Raw genomic sequence first — 21545 nt, forward strand, 5'->3', positions numbered from 1 at the left:
TGCAGGTGCAACAGGTAATCAGGAAGGCGAATGGAATGTTGGCCTTCATTGCGAGAGGGATGGAATACAAAAGCAGGGAGGTCCTTCTGCAATTGTATAGGGTATTGGTGAGGCCACATCTGGAGTACTGCGTGCAGTTTTGATCACCTTACTTAAGGAAGGATATACTAGCTTTGGAGGGGGTACAGAGACGATTCACTAAGCTGATTCCGGAGATGAGGGGGTTAGCTTATGATGATAGATTGAGTAGACTGGGTCTTTACTCATTGGAGTTCAGAAGGATGAGGGGTGATCTTATAGAAACATTTAAAATAATGAAAGGGATAGACAAGATCGAGGCAGAGAGGTTGTTTCCACTGGTCGGGGAGAGTAGAATTAGGGGGCACAGCCTCAAAATACAGGGGAGCCAATTTAAAACCGAGTTGAGAAGGAATTTCTTCTCCCAGAGGGTTGTGAATCTGTGGAATTCTCTGCCCAAGGAAGCAGTTGAGGCTAGCTCATTGAATGTATTCAAGTCACAGATAGATAGATTTTTAACCAATAAGGGAATTAAGGGTTATGGGGAGCGGGCGGGTAAGTGGAGCTGAGTCCACGGCCAGATCAGCCATGATCTTGTTGAATGGCGGGGCAGGCCCGAGGGGCTAGATGGCCTACTCCTGTTTCTAATTCTTATGTTCTTATGTTCTTATCCAGGCGATTGAAACTACTCCAGGAGATCACTCTGGCTGTATTAGATTACCTGAAGTACTTACCATCGTATCTGCACCAGCCAACAAGAGGTTATCCAGTCTAATCCCACTTATCAGCTCTAGGTCCATAACCCTGCAGATTACGGCACTTCAAGTGCCCATCCAAGCACCTTTTAAATGTGGTGAGGGTTTCTGCCTCTACTCCCTTTCCAGGCAGTGAGTTTCAGAGCCCCACAATCCTCTGCATGAAGAAGCTTCCCCTCAAATCACCTCTAAATCTTCCACCAACCACCTGAAACCTATGCCCCCTTGTAATTGACCCCTCCATCAATGGAAATAGGCCCTTGCTATCCACTATATGCAGGACCCTCAAAATATTTTACACCTCAGTGAGGTCTCCCCTCAGCCTCCTCTGTTCCAAGGAGAACAAACCAAACCTATCCAATCTGCCCTCATAGCTAAGATTCTCCATTCCAGGCAGCATTCTCGTAAATCTCCTCTGCACTCTCTCCAGTGCAATCACGTCCTTCCTATAATACGATGACCAGAACTGCACACAGTATTCCAGCTGTGGCCTAAACTGTGTATTATACAATTGAAGCATAACCTCCCTGCTCTTATCTTCTATGCTTTGGCCACTAAGGGCAAGCATTCCGCATGCCTTCTTAACCACCTTATCCACCTGGCCTGCTACTTTCAGGGATCTGTGGACAAGCACTCCAAGGTCCCTTTGTTACTGTTTAATGTGTATACCCTTTCCTTATTAACCCTCACACTTCTCCGAATTAAATTCCATTTTCCACTGTTCTGCCCGCTTGACCAGTCGATTGATATCTTCCTACAGTCCATGACATTCCTCTTCATTATCAATTACACAGCCAATTTTAGTGTCATCTGCAAACTTCTTAATCATACCCCCTATATTCAAATCTAGATCATTGATGCATACCTCAAAAAGCAAGGGACCCAGTACTGAGCCCTGCGCAATCCCATTGGAAACATCCTTCCGGTCACAAAAACATCCATCAACCATTACTCTTTGCTTCCTAATTCTAAGCCAATTTTGGATCCAACTTGCCACTTTGCCCTGGATACCATGGTCTTTTACCTTCGTGATCAGTCTGCTATGTGGGACCTTATCAAAAGCTTTGCTAAAGTCCATAGACACTACATCATACGCACTACCCTCATCGACCCTCCTGGTTACCTCCTCGACATGTTAGTCAAACACGATCTTCCCTTAACAAATCTGTGCTGACTATCCCTGATTAATCCTTGCCTTTCCAAATGTAGATTTATCCTGTGCTTCAGGATTTTTTCCAATAATTTTCCCACCACTGAGGTTCGGCTGACAGGCCTGTAATTACTCGGTCTATCCCTTTCTCCCTTCTTAAACAAGGGCACCACATTAGCAGTCCTCCAGTTCTCCGGCACCCTGCTTGAATCCAAAGAGGACTGGAAAATAATGGTCAAGGCCTCTGCTATTTCCGCTTTTGCTTCGCTCAACAGCCTGGGATGCATTTCATCCGGGGCTGGGGACTTATCCACTTTCAAAGCTGCTAAACCCCTTGATACCTCCTCTCTCATTATATTTATTTCATCCAGAATTTCACACTCCTCCTCGATAGCAGTATCTGCATTGCCCCTTTCCTTTGTGAAAACAGAAGTTAAGTATTCATTAAGAACCATACCCGCATCTTCTGTCTCCACACACCTCATGGTCTCTAATAGGCCCTACCCTTTCTTTAGTTATCCTCTTGCTCTTAATTTTTTTATACAACATCTTTGGGTTTTCCTTGATTTTACTTGCCAAGAATTTTTCATGTTCTCCTTTTTAATTTCACTTCTGAACTTTCTATATTCCTTCAGAGATTCTACAGTATTTAGCCGTCGGTATATGACATATCTTCCCTCTTTTTCTTTATCCTCCCCTATAAGCTCCTAGACATCCATGGGGCTCTAGAATTGTTATTCCCTCCCTTTTTCTTTAAGGGCACATGTTTGGCCTGAGCCCTCCGGATCTCCTCCTTGAATGCCTCCCACTGTTCCGACACTGATTTACCTTCAAATAGCTGTTTCCAGTCCACAGTGGCCAACTCACTTCTCAACTTATCAAAGTTAGCCTTTCCCCAATTTGGGACTTTTATTCCTGGTCTATCCTTGTCCTTATCTATAACTACCTTGATCTGACTGAATTATGGTCACTGGCACCCAAGTGCTCTCCCACTGATACCCCTTCCACCTGCTCAGCTTCATTCCCCAAAACTAAATCCAGAACCTTGTTGGGCTTGTTACATACTGACTAAAAAAGTTCTCTTGAATCCATTTTAAAAATTCCGCACCCTCTATACCCTTCACACTATATTTGTCCCAATGAATATTAGGATAATTGAAATCCCCTACTCTTACTGCCCTATGGTTTTTGGACTTCTGTGTGTGGAGCCGGAAGATGTGCGGAAGCTGTCAGTTGCTGGCCGATTCACTCCTTAACAATGATGCGCATTTGAACACTGATAGCCTCACTGTTATTCTTATCTCAAAGTCCGGGCCATTGTTCTATTTAGATAAACTGGGACATGATTTTTGTGAGTAAAGCTAAATTTTAACCCCTTGTGTACTGTGACAAAATGAACAAAGCCAATACTAAGATAAGATTTAGACAAATAAAACACAGAAGTCAATCCTTGCAAATTCTCTGAACAAAAATAAACTGTGTTTGTCATCATCATCATAGACAGTCCCTCAAAATCGAGGAAGACTTACTTCCACTTCAGAAGTGAGTTCTCAGGTGCCTGAACAGTCGAATACGGGAATTACCATCTCTGCAGGTGGGACAGATAGTCGTTGAAGGAAAGGGTGGATGGGGAGTCTGGTTTGCTGCATTCGGCTTCCGCTGCCTGCGCTTGTTTTCTGCATGCTCTCGGCGACAAGACTCGAGGTGCTCAGAGCCATCCCGGATGCTCTTCCTCCACTTAGGATGGTCTTTGGCCAGGAACCCCCAGGTGTCAGTGGGGATGTTGCACTTTATCAAGGAGGCTTTGAGGGTGTCCATGAAACATTTCCTCTGCCAACCTGAAGCTCGCTTGCTGTATAGGAGTTCCGAGTAGAGCGCTTGTTTGGGAGTCTTGTGTCGGGCATGCGAACAATGTGGCCCGCCCAACGGAGCTGGTCGAGTGTGGTCAGTGCTTTGATGCTGAGGATGTTGGCCTAATCAAGAACACTGATGTTGGTGCATCTGTCATCCCAGGGGATTTGCAGGATCTTGCTGAGGCATTGTTGGTTGTATTTCTCCAGTGATTTGAAGTGTCTACTGTATATGGTCCACGTCTCTGAGCCATACAGGAGGGCAGGTATCACAACAGCCCTGTAGACCATAAGCTTGGTGCCAGATTTGAGGGCCTGATCTTCGAACACTCTCAGAAGCGGCCGAAGGCTGCACAGGCAAACTGCAGGCAGTGTTGAACCTCGTCGTCGGTGTCTGCCCTTGCTGATAATAGGCTCCCGAGGTATGGACAGTGGTCCACGTTGTCCAGGGCCACGCCGTGGATCTTGATGACTAGGGAGCAGTGCTGGTGGGATCAGATTGGTGGAGGACCTTTGTCTTACAAATGTTTAGTGTAAGGCCCATGCTTTCGTACACCTCGGTGAAGATGGTAATGATGGCTTGGAGTTCAGCTTCTGAATGTGTGCAGATGCTAGCATCGTCCGTGCACTGTAGTTCAACGACAAAGGATGGGATGGTTTTGGATCTGGCCTGGAGGTGACGAAGATTGAACAGGTTCCCACTGATTCTATAGTTTAGTTCTACTCCAGCGGGGAGCTTGTTGAGTGTGAGGTGGAGCATGGCAGCAAGGAAGATCGAGAAAAGGGTTGGCACGATGCTTGACCCCGATTCGGATGTTGATTGGGTCTGTGGTGGATCCATTGGTCAGGATCACAGCTTGCATGCCATCGTGGAGTAGGTGGAGGATGGCGGCAAACTTTTGAGGCAGCCGAAACGGAGGAGGACGCTCTATAGTCTCTCGTGGTTAACAGTGTCAAAGGCCTTTGTAAGGTCAAAGACAGCCATGTACAAGGGGGTTGGTGCTGTTCCTTGCATTTCTCTTGCAGTTGTCGGGCCGTAAAGATCATGTCCGTTGTACCCCGTAGTGGACGGAATCCGCACTGTGGCTCCGGAAGGAGCTCCTCAGCCACAGGGAGAAGATGCTTGAGGAGGATTCTAGCGATGACTTTCCCAGTGGCTGACAACAGGCTGTAGTTGTCGCAATCGTACTTGTCCCCTTTTTTAAAGATGGTCACGATTTCTGCATCTCTGAGATCTCCCGGCATGCTCTCCTCCTTTCAGATGAGAGAGATGAGGTCATGTATCCATGCCAACAGTGCCTCTCCACCATACTTTAGTGTCTCAGTGTGGATTGCATCTGCCCCCGATGGCTTGTTGTTGTTGAGCTGACGGATGGTCTTTTCTACCTTATGCGGGGCTGGGGTTCTGCTGAGATGGTGGCAGGTAGCATGCTGCAGGATGGAGTCGAGGACACTCGAGGACACTCTGTTTTGAAGCAATTAATGTCAATGCTCATGCAGTCTGGGCACACATTACGCTTGAAATTGCACTAGTATAAGGTGTTTTTTCTCTCTCAACATTATCCGCTCAAACTTACTTGTATATTGCCGAACATAAAACCTTCCATGAATCAGCACAATCGGGTGGAATAGAACGGAATTGGTTATTTTTTTCCCCTTGCATTAAAAAATATTCCTTGATATATTTAAGAGTGATAACCTGGTACTGTGTTATGAATACAGCTGGAAATGGGCTTATCACAAAGAAAATGCATTTTTAATAAGAGTGTCTCATCCAACACCTGTGAGTAGCCTGATTTTAAATCACTGAAAATGACTTTTGTAAGATTTCTAAATCTCGCACTAAAGTGACAGCAAGATCAATTATTTTAAAACAATTTGGAATAAGTTTAAACACACACACATTCATGTAACCTATCGAACAAAATCACAGTCCATTAGTATCTTACAGACTCTACTTAATGACATCAGGTAAGGTAATGAGTTACAGATTTACGTAGACATACTTCCCTCTGAGTCAAGCAAAGCTCTCGGCCTTCTTTGTTTTTTGGTCTGGTCTGTAGAGGGAGGTTTCCTACTTTGCCGTGTGGTCATCCAAAAAAAAAGAGAACAGGCTTGGGGTTGCCTTTTTATATCTCTTAAGGTCCACTGTCTCTCAATATAAGTTGGTAAAGCCCCAGGATTCGGTCTTAGTTTCAGGGAAGTTCTTTATTGGCTTTCTTCACATATGTGACTGTCTGCAGTAACTGGAGCCATCCTTGATTAGGTTCATCATTTCCAATTCACACCTTTTCTAGCTTGGTGAATTTTGATAGGCCTGCCCACCCCGAGAGGGCAGTGACTATTTATCCTAACTCGCACTTCTGCTCGTGCGCCTCCTGACGCTTGCGCAGGAGCGAGTTAGGACAAATAATCTCCGACTCCTCCCCTTGTGCAATTTACACTAACCCTTTTCTGCGCGTGCGTCAGAACTCGAACACCACATTGCCCGCTGGGCCGCTGGCCATCAAGCCTTGAGCCAGGGGCAGAGAGAGCCGGCGAGTGACTGCAGGGGAGAGAGAGAGCCTGTGTGGGGCGGTGGGTGGCGGAGGAAGAGAGAGCCTGTGTGGGGTGGCGGAGGAAGAGAGAGCCTGTTTGGGGGAGGAGGTGTGGAGAGAGCCTGCTTGGTGGGGGGGGGGGGGTCAGAGAGAGAGAGCCTGTTTGGGGGGGAGGGGAGAGCTTGTTTGGCGGGGGGGGGGTGGGGGCGGGGAGAGAGAGCCTGTTTGTGGGGGGAGAGAGAGAGACTGTTTAGGGTGGGGTGGGGGGAGAGAGAGAGACTGTCTGGGGGGAGAGAGAGCCTGTTTGGAGGAAGAGAGAGAGAGAGACTGTTTGGGGGTGGGGGAGAGAGAGAGACGATTGGAGGTGGCGCGAGAGAGAGCCTGGTTGGGGGGAGAGAGAAGGACTATTTGGGGGGTGGTGAGAGAGCGCCTGTTTGGGGGGGAGGGGGGTAGTGAGAGACTGTTTGGGGGGGAAAGATAGAGAGACTGTTTGGGGGGCGAGAGAATGCCTGTTTGGGGGTGGGGGGGGGAGAGAGAGCCTGGTTGGGCGGGGAGAGAAAGAGAGACTGTTTGGGGTGGAGAGAGAGAGCCTGTTTGGGGGGGGGGAAGAGAGAGCCTGGTTGGGGCAGGGGAGGCAGAGAGAGACTGTTTAGTGGCGGGGGGTTGGGCAGAGAGAGAGGGCCTGCGGGAGTTGGGGGGGGAAGAGAGAGCGAGACTGTTGGGGGGGTGGGGGAGAAAGAGAGCCTGTTTGCAGGGCGGGGGCGTGGAGTGAGCCTATTTGGTGGGGGGGAGGGGGCAGGTGTGGAGGGAGATAGAGAGAGACGGAGTGGAGGGGAGAGAGGGAACTCAGGGAAGACAAATCACATTCTTCCAACCCCCTTGACACCTATACCCAACATCGTTGGAGTGGATGAAATCCAGAAGTCACTACACTGACACTTCATACCCAATAAACATGTTAATAATCCACACACAATGCTCCATCTATGGCGGGGATGAGGCCGGGGGGGGTGGGAGGGGTTCATAGTCAGGGCCTGCACTTGCGCTTGGGTAAGGGACTTCGGCTGGGGGAGGGATGCACTTGCGCTGGGGTAAGGAGGGACTTTGGCTGGGGGGTGGGGGGGGAATGTATCCTTTCTAACTTCTGAAGTCAAAATGGATCTTGTTACAATGTGCAAAGTTAGGTTGGGCAGTTCCATTTACACATTCCAGCGAAACTTCAGGGTGTGGCTTATTCGCCAAGGGGACCAATCAGCAATAGGTCATGTGATAATGTAGAGGCAATCAGATAAACAGCTGCAATTCACTTGGTACAAATAAACACATCCCGCCGGCGACCGGGGAGATGCCCCTCTCTTGGCGCAGGGCAGTCATCGTCCTGCTGCCTAAGAAGGGCGATCTCCGCCTCCTTAAGAACTGGCGCCCGGTCTCCCTCCTCAGCACGGACTACAAAATCTTCGCCAGGGCGATGTCTGCTCGCCTTGGTGCCGTGCTGGACCACATGATCCACCCCGACCAGTCCTACACGGTCCCGGGCCGGACAATCCACGATAACATCCATCTGGTCCGGGACCTCATCCATTGTTCCCAGGAGGCTGGTCTGTCGGTCGCCTTCCTATCCCTCGACCAAGAGAAGGCGTTCGACAGGGTGGATCACGACTATCTGCTCGGAACTCTGCGCGCTTTCGGGTTCGGGACGCATTTCGTCGCCCGGATCCGACTTTTGTACGCCGCCGCGGAGTGTCTGATTAAGGTTAACGGGTCCTTGACGGCGCCCCTTCGCTTTAGGAGAGGGGTGCGCCAGGGATGCCCCATGTCCGGCCAGTTATACGCCGTTTGCGTGGAACCTTTCCTGCGCCTCTTGCGGACGAGGTTGACGGGACTGGCTCTGCAAGGGCCGGGCGTGGAGGTCATCCTCTCGGCTTACGCCGATGACGTGCTCCTCGCGGTAGAGGATCCCGCTGACCTGCGGAGGATGCGTGAGTGCCAGGAGATTTACTCGGCCGCGTCCTCCGCCAGGATCAACTGGGAGAAATGTTCCGGACTCCTGGTGGGTCAGTGGCGGGTGGACTCCCTGCCGGAGGAGCTCAGGCCTTTTGCCTGGAGCACGACCCATCTCCTCTATCTGGGAGTCTACCTTAGCCCCGACGAGGGAGCCTGGCCGGCGAACTGGCAGGAGCTGGAGGCCAAGGTCGCCGCTCGCCTAGGGCGCTGGACAGGACTGCTCCGAGTGCTGTCCTACAGGGGTCGAGCGCTAGTCATAAACCAGCTGGTGGCCGCAATGCTGTGGTACCGGCTGGTCACTTTGACCCCTCCCCCTGCGTTTGTCGCCAAGATACAGAAGAAGCTGGTGGACTTCTTCTGGAACAACAGGAAGCACTGGGTCTCTGCCGCGGTCTTGAGTCTCCCGCTTGAGGAGGGCGGTCAGTCGTTGGTGTGCGTCAGCGCCCAGCTCGCGACTTTCCATCTTCAGACCCTGCAGAGATACCTTTACGTCGAGCCCCCTCCTAGGTGGTGTGCTCTGGCGAGGTATTTCTTCCGCCAGCAGCGCGACCTCAATTATGACACGCAGCTCCTGTTTGTGAACTTGGGGGGGTGCCAGGACCGCCCTCCGGGAGCTGCCTGTCTTTTACAGGGAACTCATCAGGGTCTGGAACAAAGTCTCCACCAAGCGCAGCTCTCCGCCGGCTGGAGTGGCGGCCGTCCTGCAGGAACCGCTGCTCGGGAATCCGTACCTCCACGGCCGAGGTTTTATGTGGCGGTCGGAAGAGAGGGCTGTGGCTGGTGAGGTGACCAGGGTCAGGGACCTGCTCGATGGCGGAGGAGCGGGCTGGATGGCGCCAGACACGCTGGCACGGCGCCTAAATTCTGCCAACGTCCGCCACGCGGCCGATGCCATCGAGTCGCTAAAAACAGCTCTGGGCCCTGACTCCGTTAGGTGCATCGAGGAGGCTCAAGCACGTGGGGAGATCCCGTCCGAACTGACCCCCGTCCGGACGGAATTCCTCATCGGCGCCAAACCCCGGAACCTCCCTCGGGGGCCGGCGCCTCACAACTTGAGCCGCCTCGGGGAAATCCCCTCCGTGCCTTTCAGTTCCGCGCGGAGGGGTTTCCTGTACGGGCTGCTCCTGCACACCCTCAACTTTGCCATCCTCGCCGGCCGTCCGGACACGCCATGGCGTACCATCTTGCCGTCCGGAGGAGGCGGGGGTCCCCGATGGAGGGCACTCTACGCAGGGGTCCTCCCACTATTCATCGGGGACTTGGCCTGGAGGGTGGTGCACGGAGCAGTGCCATGCAACAAATTTTTAAGCCGGTTCACGGACTCCCAGGCCGCCTGCAATTTCTGCGGTCTGGAAGAGTCCGTGTTCCATGTTTTTATGGAATGCACAAGGTTGCAGCCCCTGTTTTATTATTTGAAGGGGCTGCTCCTGAAATTCTGGCTGCACTTCAGTCCCACTCTCCTGATCTTTGGGCACCCTGTGCGAAGGGGAGCGGGTAGGTCCGAAGGCCTCCTCGTAGGACTGCTCCTGGGCACGGCCAAGGGTGCCATCAGCCGGTCCAGGCAGCGGGCGGTCGAGGCGGTCGTTCAACCTGACTGCCTGCCTCTCTTCCGCTCTTACATCCGGTCCAGGGTGTCCTTGGAGATGGAGCACGCGGTGTCCACCAGTACGCTCGCGGCCTTCCGCGAGAGGTGGGCACCGGAGGGACTGGAGTGCATCATCACGCCCGGCAACCAAATTTTAATTTGATTTTACGTTTTTAAGTTTAATTTGTTTTAATTGCCGGTGCTTTTAGTGTCCCCCTTCCCTTTTATAGGGGGCACTGGGGAAAATTGTGATTTTAGTGCCCAAAAAAAAAGAAAAACACAAAAAAAAAATAAACACATCCCGCCGAGAGTCATGTTCCTTTTGTTCTTTAAGCTCCGTCCAGAAGGGAAGACTTGAACTTGGATGTATCAATTTATCTCGAGTTCAAACTGCACCTCTCTGCCCATCTGGGGCATGACTACTCGGTTTCCCCACAGTAGGCAATCGGCTTGAATCGAGAGTTTATTCCTGTGCCTGTGAAATGGTTTAAATTCCTCAGGGCATGCCCTGTACGTGGCTGCCCAGTCCCCATTCAGGACACATTTCTTGACTAGAGACAATAGCGGGTCACTATTTGTCTAGACTTTAATCTGATGGGCTGTCACGGGTGAGCCTTCGCTTCCGAAAGCTTCAACAGTCATGACCATCTCAGCAGCATGCTCGGTAGCCCCTTCAGTGGTGGCTAGTGGGAGCTTGCTGAGTGCATCGGCGCAGTTTTCGGTGCCCGGTCTGTGCTGAATTGTATAGTCATAGGCGGCTAACGTGAGTGCCCACCTCTGTATGCGGGCTGATGCATTTGCATTTATGGCCTTGTTGTCGGCCAAAAGGGACGTTAGGGTTTTGTGATCTGTCTCCTGTTGAAATTTCCTGCCAAACAGGTACTGGTGCATTTTCTTTACAGCATATACACATGCGAGCGCCTCCTTTTCTACCAACCCGTAACCCCTTTCTGCCTGGGACAGACTCCTGGAGGCATAAGTTACCGGCTGTAACTGACCCTTGACATTGACATGCTGCAACACACACCCGACACCATAGGATGACGCATCGCACGTTAACACAAGTTTCTTACATGGGTCGTATAGTGTTAACAGAGTGTTGGAACATAACAAATTGCGTGCTCTATTAAAAGCTCTTTCCTGGCTGTCCCCCCAGACTCATTCACAACCTTTGCGCAGGAGCACATGTAGCGGTTCTAGCAGCGTGCTCAATTTGGGAAGAAAGTTACCAAAATATTTCAGGAGCCCAAGAACGAACGCAGCTCCGTTGTGTTACGGAGTCTGGGTGCTCTCTGGATTGCTTCCGCCTTGGATGCAGTAGGGCTGATCCCGTCTGCTGCTACCCTCATCCCCAGGAATTCTACCTCTGGAGCTAGGAAGACGCACTTCGCCTTTTTCAGTCGCAGCCCTACCCGGTCCAGTCTGCGTAGCACCTCCTCCAGGTTGTGGAGGTGTTCATCAGTATCGTAACCCGTGATGAGGATGTCGTCCTGAAAAACCGCCGTCCCTGGAATCGACTTGAGGAGGCTTTCCATATTTCGTTGGAAGATCGCGGCAGCCGAGCGACTCCCGAACGGACATCTGTTGTACTCAAACAACCCCTTGTGTGTCGTGATGGTGGTCAGCTTCTTCGACTCACTGGCCAGCTCCTGGGTCATGTAAGCTGAGGTCAGGTCCAATTTTGAAAAAAGTTTGCCACCGGATAGCGTCGCAAAGAGGTCCTCCGCTCTCGGTAGCGGGTACTGGTCTTGGAGTGACACCCGATTGATGGTGGCCTTGTAATCACCACATATCCTGACCGACCCATCCGCCTTGAGCACCGGCATGATCAGGCTCGCCCAGTCACTGAATTCGAGATGATGCCTTCCCTCAGCAGGCGGTCCATTTCGCCTTCTATCTTTTCCCGCATCACGTACGGCACCGCTCTAGCCTTGTGGTGTACTGGCCTGGTGTCCGGGGTTATGTGAATCACTACCTTGGTCCCCATGAAAGTGCCGATGCCGGGTTGAAACAATGAGTCAAATTTGTCCAGGATCTGTGAGCATGATACTCGCTCCACAGAGGAAATTGCATTGACATTGCCCCATTTCCAGTTCATGACAGCAAGCCAACTCCTCCCCAGTAGTGCGGGACCGTCCCTTGGGACAATCCAGAGTGGCAAGCTGTTCTCCGAATCTTTGTGGGTCACGACTACAGTGGTGCTGCCTAGCACCGGAACGATCTGCTTTGTGTATGTCCGTAGCTGTGCGTCAATCGGCGATAATTTTGGCTTCCTGGCCTTGGACGCTCACAACTTTTCGAACTGTTTGATACCCATCAGGGACTGGCTGGCACCCGTGTCTAGCTCCATTGATACTGGGATGCCATTGAGGAGCACTTTCATCATTATCGGTGGCGTCCTGGTTTATGAACTGTATACGTGCTCCACATGAACTCGCTGAACTTCAGCTTCCAGCGATTTCCCCCAGCGTTCATTTCTGCAATTTCTGCAATTTCTGCAGGTATTTTGCTCATCTCTGCAAACTCCGGCTGAGTGTGTGCCTCCACGCCTCCAACATGAGCTGTTGTTGGAAACAAAAGGTTCCTTGCCAGTCGATCCTCCCTGACTGCCCCGTGACTGTCCTTGAATGCACCATTAACAGGTGTTGATGGCCCCATTACTGGCCGCATTGTCTCTTGCAATGGTGTGAATCGCCGTCTGCTAGTGGCCATGCTCGCGTGGTTTAAATTCCAGTTTCTCGTCGCCATTGATAGGTCCTTACTATACAGTATAAATGCACATGAGGCCCATGCTTGAGAGAAGGTCAGTCTGTGACCTGTCCTTTATTCCTTAGCACTCAAGTGATGAAGGTGGGTGGAGCTTCCCCTTTTGTACCTGAAGGTCCAGATTAGGAGTGTCTCCCACCTAGTGGTCATTGTTCTCACAGTGTACAACTTAGGTCAGGTTATACATGGGTTACAATGCTGGTTGAATACATGACACTTCTAACCATTTTCATCATGGCTCCTAAATCTGTGAGTGCCTGATTACATTCCTTGTTGCATTATGTGGGGAATAGCCATTTGATAAGGTGCAAAAGGAATCTCAAGCAGAAACAGGGATAGTGATTACCCAGATTATATGCAGCTCTTTGTTGTTCAAGTTTGTGAAAGTGTGGGTGGAACTTTCAACTTCAGCAGAGGTGTAAAATGGGTGGCAGCGGATGGCTACCTGTAATACTCCCTGCCTGGTTTTCCTTTCCATTGACGTCAACAGAAAGGAATATTGAGTGGGATATTTGATGGGCAGTCAATCAATCACCACTCATTGTTAGCTATGTGATGTATTTAAGTTGCTTATAATTCGTTCTTGGGATGTGGGCACCCCTGATGAGGCTGCATTTATTGGCCATCCCTGGTTGCCCTGAGATTGCCATGGTGGACTATCATCTTGAATGGCTGCAGTCCTTATGGTGATGGTCCTGCCAAAATGGTATTAGGTGGAGAATTCCAGGATTTTGACTCGGTGACAATGAAGAAAGTGTGATGTACGCTGGTATGTGACATGGAGGGGAACTTGGAGGTGATGGTGCCCTCATAACATTCCTGCTTTTGTCATTCTCAGTGATAGATGTCACGGGGCTCAGAAGTGCTGTCAAAGTTGCTGCACTGCATCCTGTTGATAGTCCAGTAATGATGGGCAGATATTAAATCCAGCAGAGGCGTGTCGATGAAGTAGATTATTCTGTCCTGGATTGTGACAAGTTTCCTGAGTGTTAATCACACTCCTGCCTTGTACCTTTTAGATGGTTGAGAGATTTTGAGTGCAGAGGAGATGAGCCATTCTTTACAAAATATATAGCCTCTTTCCTGCTCTTCTAGCCATGTTGTCCAGTTAAACTTCTGGTTAATGGTGACCACCGAGATGTTGATGGTGAGGGACTCAACAATGAGAAAGGTTGAAGGTTAGGAGATGTGCTTGGACAATTTCTGGTTTTAAGTCAGGAACAACCATATCAAGATTGCCCATAAAACATAGCACCAAATGTTGGTAAGTTATCAGTGAGATGGCATGAGCTTAATACAGCAGCAATTTCAGTGGTTAAATTATGAAATTTATTTGTGTTGTGTATCTGTAAAGCATGCACTCCCATGTTCCGCCACCAGGGAGCGCATCCCCTGAAGTCCCAAGGGATCCCAGCATCCCGAAGGCCTGTTCCTCACTCTGGAGTGTCTTAATAAAGACTGAGGTCACTGTTACTTTAACCTCCCCGTGTGCAGTCTCATTGTGTTAGGAACACAATAGTTTGCAAAAGGTGCTTCTGTCTGATGATAATGTTGCATTTTATATGTAATGTTTCAAATAATGTTTCACCATAATTATGTTTTCCAGTCTAGTCCAAGGAATTCAATATAAAATTTGATTTAGTCTTAAGGTTTTTCCTAATTTTGTCTCCTGCCTCTTTTAATGTTGTAGAAGGTGTCAGCATCGTAGCATTTCCCTCCTCAGCACAGCTCCCTCTTGGTGGCGGGGATTCTGCCAGGAACTCGCTCTGCATAAATAATCAGCCCAAACCAAAAGATGGGTCAGGGTCAGGGCAGAGTTGAGGCATTGGGGAGATGTCCTGTCCCATACCAATCTCCAGTGCGAGATAAATCCAGGCCAAGCTCTTAATATTGTAAATGAGATGGAGGAATGGAATTTCAGTTTCAGCAGTTAAAGATTGAATGGACCTCTCTTAGATTTGACTGGAGATTCCTCGTCATTGCCCTGATTTGATCTAGACAATAGACATCAACAAGGATTTAAATCTCAGTTTGTAAACTTTTACCTTTGTCAGACTGAAAACTTCAATTAAAGTGAAATGTTTTTATAAGAACAAAATTCCATGTGTTAAGTGCTAAATTTGTTTTTGAGACAACAGGTTTCATAACAGTGCAGATTTACTTAATTATAGTTCTTGTTTCTGATTTGGAGATCTGCGGAAGAATTTTGAACAAGAACCATTAGGGAAAGAGGTTCCATTGGACCAAGAGGTTTTACTTCATTGTCGACCACCGGAGGGCATTCCATCAGCTAACGTAAGTAATAACACTGTTCCACGACTCTGCCAGAAGCCACCAGATAACTAAATAGAAACAAACTCTGGCTTTAGAATATACCATATATTATAAGTACATAAGAAATAGGAGCAGGAGTAGACCATTTGACCCGCCATTCAATAAGATCCTGGCTGATCTGGTCTTGGCAACTCCACTTCCCTGCCTGCTCCCCATAACCCTTGACTCCCTTATCATTCAAAAATCTGTCGATTTCCACCTTAAATATATTCAATAACATAGCCTCCACAGCCCTCTGGGGTAGAGAATTACAAAGATTCACAACCCTCTGAGAGAAAAAATCCCTCCTGATTTCCATTCTAAATGGGCGACCCTTTATTCTGAAACTATGCCCCCTAGTTCTAGATTCCCCCACAAAGGGAAACATCCTCTCTGTATCTACCCTGTCAAGCCCCATCAGAATCTTATATATTTCAATAAGATCACCTCTCATTCTTCTAAACTCCAGTGAGTATAGGCCCAACCTGCTGAACCTTTCTTCATAAGACAACCCGTTCATCTCAGGAATCAGCCTCGTGAACCTTCTCTGAACTACCCCCAATGCAAGTATACACCTCCTTAAATAAGGAGACCAAAACTGTACGCAATACTCCAGGTGTGGTCTCACCAATGCCCTGTACAGTTGTAGCAGGACTTCCCTACTGTTATACTCCATAGTTTAGCATTCACCCTAAATTATAGTTTAAACAATGGGTTCTTGGGACTAATTTCAAGATGGCTAGTTCGTAGAAGGGCAAGAAGTAGTAATGAGTTTGAAACCATCTGGCACAGAAGAAATGATGTGCTACATTCATGTTCATACCATTTTTTCTTACACTCCTTATATTCATAGCAGAAATTCACTGAATACAGATTATAGTATTTGTATGGGCATGCTGAGTAAAATGGCTATGTAGCATAAATATCAATACTAATACGTATAGAGACAATATATATAAAAAAAATAGACTTATTGCATGGACATACTGATTTAAGGATGGTCAACATTTATGCTTATCTAAGATTACAATGAATATGAGGTAGAATTTCCATGGACCTCTCCTGATCTTGCACCATAGCTTTGGCAGAATTCCTACAGAAACAGCAGAAACATCTATTAACACAGTTTCTCTAGTGTTTCCGCCGCTTCTAGGCTTATGGCGAAAGACACCAGGTGGAAATTACAGCATATGTTTTCAATCGCTTTCAAGTCAAGTACTTGGGTCCTTTTGGTATGAGTTTTATATCTGTTTCTCACATTACAACAGTGACTATACTTCATTGGCTGTAATAATAATAATAAAAACTTGCGCCTTTAATGTACAAAACAAAACAGATAAATTTGACACCGAGCCACAAAAGAAGAAATTAAAGCAGATGACCAAAAGCTTGGTTAAAGAGGTAGGTTTTAAGGAGCATCTTAAAGAGAGGTAGAGAGGCAGAGAGGTTTAGGGAGGGAGTTCCAGAGCTTAGGACCAAAACAGCTGAAAGCACGGCCACCAATGGTTGAGCAGTTATAATGAGGAATGTTCAAGAGGGCAGAATTTGAGGAGCGCAGACATCTTGTGGGATTGTGAGGCTTAAAATGATTACAGAGATAAGGAGGGGCAAAGCCATGGAGTGATTTGTAAATAATGATGAGAATTTTGTAATCGAGGCATTTAACCGGGAGCCAATGCAAATCAGAAAGCACAGGGGTGATGGATGAAGGAGCAGCGAGAGATTGTAGAGGAACGTGATTGGGGCCCAGGAGTGGCACGAGTTCAGGGCCCAGAAGAGTCAAGGGCCCAGGGGCAGCACGGGCCAGCCCACACTGCAATATGTGTGTGCACTAGGTCCGTGCAGCAGAGTTGGTCTCCAGTCGTCTTGGTTAATCCTTGCCATTGGACCAAGACCTAGCTCTGTCAAGCCCATGTGGTGGCTGGCGTGCAACGGCCACCACACGTTAAAAAAATCCACGCACAGGCATCTTCCACCCTTCAAGATTTAGTTCGGGACTTGGAATTTTAGGTCCTTCATTGAAACACCTGTGAACTTTTTGACGAGTTTTTGGATGATATCGCCAAGGCGCAGCATATAGATGAGAAATAGGAGGGGGCCAAGGACATATCCATGGGGGAACACCAGAGGTAATGATGCGGGAGTGGGAAGAGAAGCGATTGCAGGAGATTTTCTGGCTACAATTAGATAGATAAGAATGAAACCAGGCGAGTGCATTCCCACCCAGCTGGATGATGGTTAAGAGTCGTTGGAGGAGGATGGAGTGGGCAACTGTGTCAAAGGCTGCCGATGGGTCCAGAAGGACGAGGAGGGACAGTTTATCTTTATCGCGCTCACAAAGGATGTTATTTGTGACTTTGATGAGAGCCGTTTCAGTACTGTGGCAGGGGCGAAAACCAGATTGAAGGGATTCAAACACTGAATTCATGGAAAAATGGTCACGGGTTTGGGAGGCGACAACATGTTCAAGTATTTTGGATAGGAAAGGGAGGTTAGAGATGGGGTAGCAGCCAGCAAGCAAAGTGTTGTCAAGGGTTGGTTTTTTGAGGAGAGGGGTGATGACAGCAGATTTGAAGGAGAGGGGAACAGTACCTGAAGAGAGAGAACCGTTAACAATGTCGGCTAAAAGCGCTTTGAGATGTCTGGTGGACTATATAAATGCAAGTCTTTTTTTCTTTCTACATTACATAAGAACATAAGAACATAAGAATTAGGAACAGGAGTAGGCCATCTGGCCCCTCGAGCCTGCCACGCCATTCAACAAGATCATGGCTGATCTGGCCATGGACTCAGCTCCACTTACCCGCCCGCTCCCCATAACCCTTAATTCCCTTATTGGTTAAAAATCTATCTATCTGTGACTTGAATACATTCAATGAGCTAGCCTCAACTGCTTCCTTGGGCAGAGAATTCCACAGATTCACAACCCTCTGGGAGAAGAAATTCCTTCTCAACTCGGTTTTAAATTGGCTCCCCCATATTTTGAGGCTGTGCCCCCTAGTTGTAGTCTCCCCGACCAGTGGAAACAACCTCTCTGCCTCGATCTTGTCTATCCCTTTCATTATTTTAAATGTTTCTATAAGATCACCCCTCATCCTTCTGAACTCCAACGAGTAAAGACCCAGTCTACTCAATCTATCATCATAAGGTAACCCCCTCATCTCCGGAATCAACCTAGTGAATCGTCTCTGTACCCCCTCCAAATCCAGTATATCCTTCCTTAAGTAAGGCGACCAAAATTGCACGCGGCCTCACCAATACCCTATACAGTTGCAGAAGGACCTCCCTGCTTTTGTACTCCATCCCTCTCGCAATGAAGGCCAACATTCCATTCGCCTTCCTGATTACCTGCTGCACCTGCAAACTAACTTTTTGGGATTCATGCACAAGGACCCCCAGGTCCCTCTGCACCGCAGCATGTTGTAATTTCTCCCCATTCAAATAGTATTCCCTTTTTTGTTTTTTTCCCCAAGGTGGATGACCTCACACTTTCCGACATTAAACATGGTTTACACTGACAATTTCACAGTTAATAATCTCAGTATCATTTCCACATATGAATATAAATTTGTATCCTCTTCCCGTTTTGCAACCTACTTAAAAATGTGAGCTTACTGATTAAATGTTCTTTCTCCCTTACCCTCAGGAGAATCATTATGCTATTAACTATCTATGGAGTACATTTCCTCTTTTGCTACTTTTGTCCCACATATTAAAGTAAACTTGTTACCGCTCTGATCTGATCTGCCAGAGTAACATCCAGAAGGTGAAGACAAAAATCGATCCCATTTCCTATAATAATAAGTTATGAAATTTAGAATTTCCTATCATTGCAGTGATTCTTACTGAAGCTCTAATTTTATCCCTGCCCACCGGGGACTTGGGTGGGCAGGAGGTTAAAATGGCGGCTAGATAGATTCTGCCGTGTTCCCGCCCACCACAATTTCATCTCCTGGGTTTTCGGGACAAGGAGGCCGTCAGTCACATAAATAATGATATGTTGGGATCCAATGACATAATTTGAACCCCAAAGTAATGTTAAGTCTGAAAGGTGCACCACAGTCTCTGAGCAATTCGATATCCCTTGCTAGTTATATTTTTCACAATCCCTTTTTTGCACCTCTTGTTAGTTTATTTGTATCATTTGGTTGCTTTTTATAGTTCTCTCAATCCACTCGATTTCCCCTTTTCTTTGCATTTGTGCACACTTTTTTTTCCCTTGACACTGTCTCTTTCTTCATTTGTTGACCATGGTTGCTTAACAGCACAAGTGGCGCTTTTGTTTTTTTGGGATATATCCTGGTTTTGTCAATTCAAAATATTTCTTTGAACAGATCCTACTGATGATCTGTAGGTTTATTCATTAACAGTTCAGCACAGTGTACTTTGATCAATTCATTATGCACCCTTTTGAAATTTGCCTTACCTAAATTTGCACCTTGGTTTGTGACTCACCCGTCCCCTCTCAAACCTAATATCACATTCAGTTAGATTATGGCCACAATTTGTATACTGTTAATTAATTCTGGTTTGTAATTCATCACTAAATTTAGAATGACCTGTTCTCTTACTGGTTCTAAAACATAGGGGCTAAAATTCCGGCCTCACGGAAAAGTACGAACCCAGCAAAGCTCCGCAAAAGCACAGTTTTCGCATCGCGATGCGCAAGCGCCGAAAAACAGCTTTTCCGATCTGTTTTGGCTTGACAGATCGCACGCATCCCCGCAACCAGGAAATTCGCGCAGGCGAGATTGGGCTATTTGCCTAATTCTTGCCCAGCGAATGTCCTTAAAACTCTTGTGCCTAGTAAAAGCAGGCGTATAGCTTACTTTTACCAGCATAAGAGTTTTAAAACATATAAAAATAAAATTTAAACACTCATTTTTATGTTAAAAACTCTGTCCACTAAGGTAAGTTTTTTTTATTAAAACACTATTAAAACACTTAAAAAAAAATCCCCAAAATATTTTATTTTCTAAAACATTTAATGAACTTTGATTTCAATTAATTTTAATTATGTGAGGTGTGTTTTTTTAATTTTATGTTGTGTTCAGTGTGTTTGGGAGTTTTTTTTCTCATTGATAGCAATAAGAACTCGGAGATATGGAATTCTCATTACTATTAATGAGAATACTGTACCTGATTGGTTGTCCAGTCACACATGTCTCCACCTTCTGCATCCGAACCTGGAGGACTGGGGCGTACTCCAAAGAATGGGAAGAGAAGGCCTCGCACAGGAATCGCAGGCGCCTCCGGGAGCACCAGGTAATTTCGTAAAAAATTCTTGGGGCAGAGGCGTTCGTCCGAAGGAAGCCTCTGACCCGAATTTCAGGCCCAATTGTTCTAGAAATCTGAATACATTCTAGAAATTCATCGCCTTTACTACTTGAGGTGTTCTACTTCTCCCCATCTATGTGAAAATTAAAATCTCCCATTGTAACTACATTGTTTTTGTTGCATGCTTCCCTGATCTCAGTATTTATACATCCTCACCCCACTATATCACTATTATTAGGAAGCCTGCAGACAACTCCTACCAGAGTCTTGTATCCTTTCCTGATCTTTATCTCTACCTATAGTGGTCCAGTGCCGAACCATCGTTACTGAAAGTGCTTCTCCCCCTCTGCCACCTTAAATTTGGCGACAGTTCAGCGGAAACCCTGTTAACGCACGAATACGAGGCAAATTTCCACAGAAGTAATATGGTGCAGCAGGAGAAGCCCCACAGCAATCCCCAGCAAATAGTTATATATTTGTCGAGATTACAATGTTACATCTACATGCACTTCGTGACCCTGACCCTGACTTCAAGTACTGCTGACTTCACAGCTATTTTGGGTCAAAGTTGAAAATCTCCCAAGATCTTTATCTTTATAAATCAGCTTATCATCTCTTTTAGTATGAGTAACACCAAGGGTGATCCATTACTGGATAAAAAAAAACCTTCATAATGTAAAATCTCACTTATATTATTATTAATAAAGAAAACCATTGTAGATGACTTTTTTTTAAACAGTTTTTCGGGGTAAATTTGGTGAGGTGTGTTCCTGGTGCAAAGCCTCACTCATGGGGCCTCAGTTGCTCCTGATTTTTTAGAGCAACTGGTGTAGAACGGAGTATCTTAGAAATTCTAATTCTCGGCATTTAGTTGCTCCAGTTCTAGTCAGTTAGAACAGTTTCACTTTGGAACAGAATTTTTTTTTCAAAAGGGGGCGTGTCCGGCCACTTATGCCTGTTTTCAAAGTTTCGGCAGTGAAAACTTACTCCAAACTAACTTAGAATGGAGTAAGTGAAGATTTTTGTACGCTCAAAAAAACCTTGTCTACACTTTAGAAAATCAGGCGTAGGTTACAAATCAGGCACAGGGAATGGCGGGGGGGTTTAAAGGGAAGTTTACAAACATTAAACACTTCAGTTTTACAAATAAAGAGCCATCATTAATAATAAATGATAAAAACATCAATAAATCAACCAATAAATCAATCAAAAAAAATTAATAAGAAATAATGTTTTTTTTAAATCAATAAATAACACATTTTCTACTTACCGACTGCAGCACCGGGAGCC

The 21545-nt window shown here is 47.2% G+C and overlaps 1 protein-coding gene across 1 annotated transcript in view; it reads left to right on the plus strand.

Annotated features, from left to right (window-relative positions):
• The window catches only part of unc5a (unc-5 netrin receptor A), a 712676-nt gene that overhangs the window by 428451 nt on the left and 262680 nt on the right, over nt 1-21545 (plus strand). The window contains exon 4 of the mRNA XM_070877285.1: nt 14857-14960. Coding sequence (XP_070733386.1) covers nt 14857-14960 — 104 coding nt within the window. The remainder of the gene's footprint in view (nt 1-14856; nt 14961-21545) is intronic.

The sequence above is a fragment of the Pristiophorus japonicus genome, chromosome 4 (assembly GCF_044704955.1).
Source record: "Pristiophorus japonicus isolate sPriJap1 chromosome 4, sPriJap1.hap1, whole genome shotgun sequence".
Lineage (NCBI taxonomy): Eukaryota > Metazoa > Chordata > Chondrichthyes > Pristiophoridae > Pristiophorus > Pristiophorus japonicus.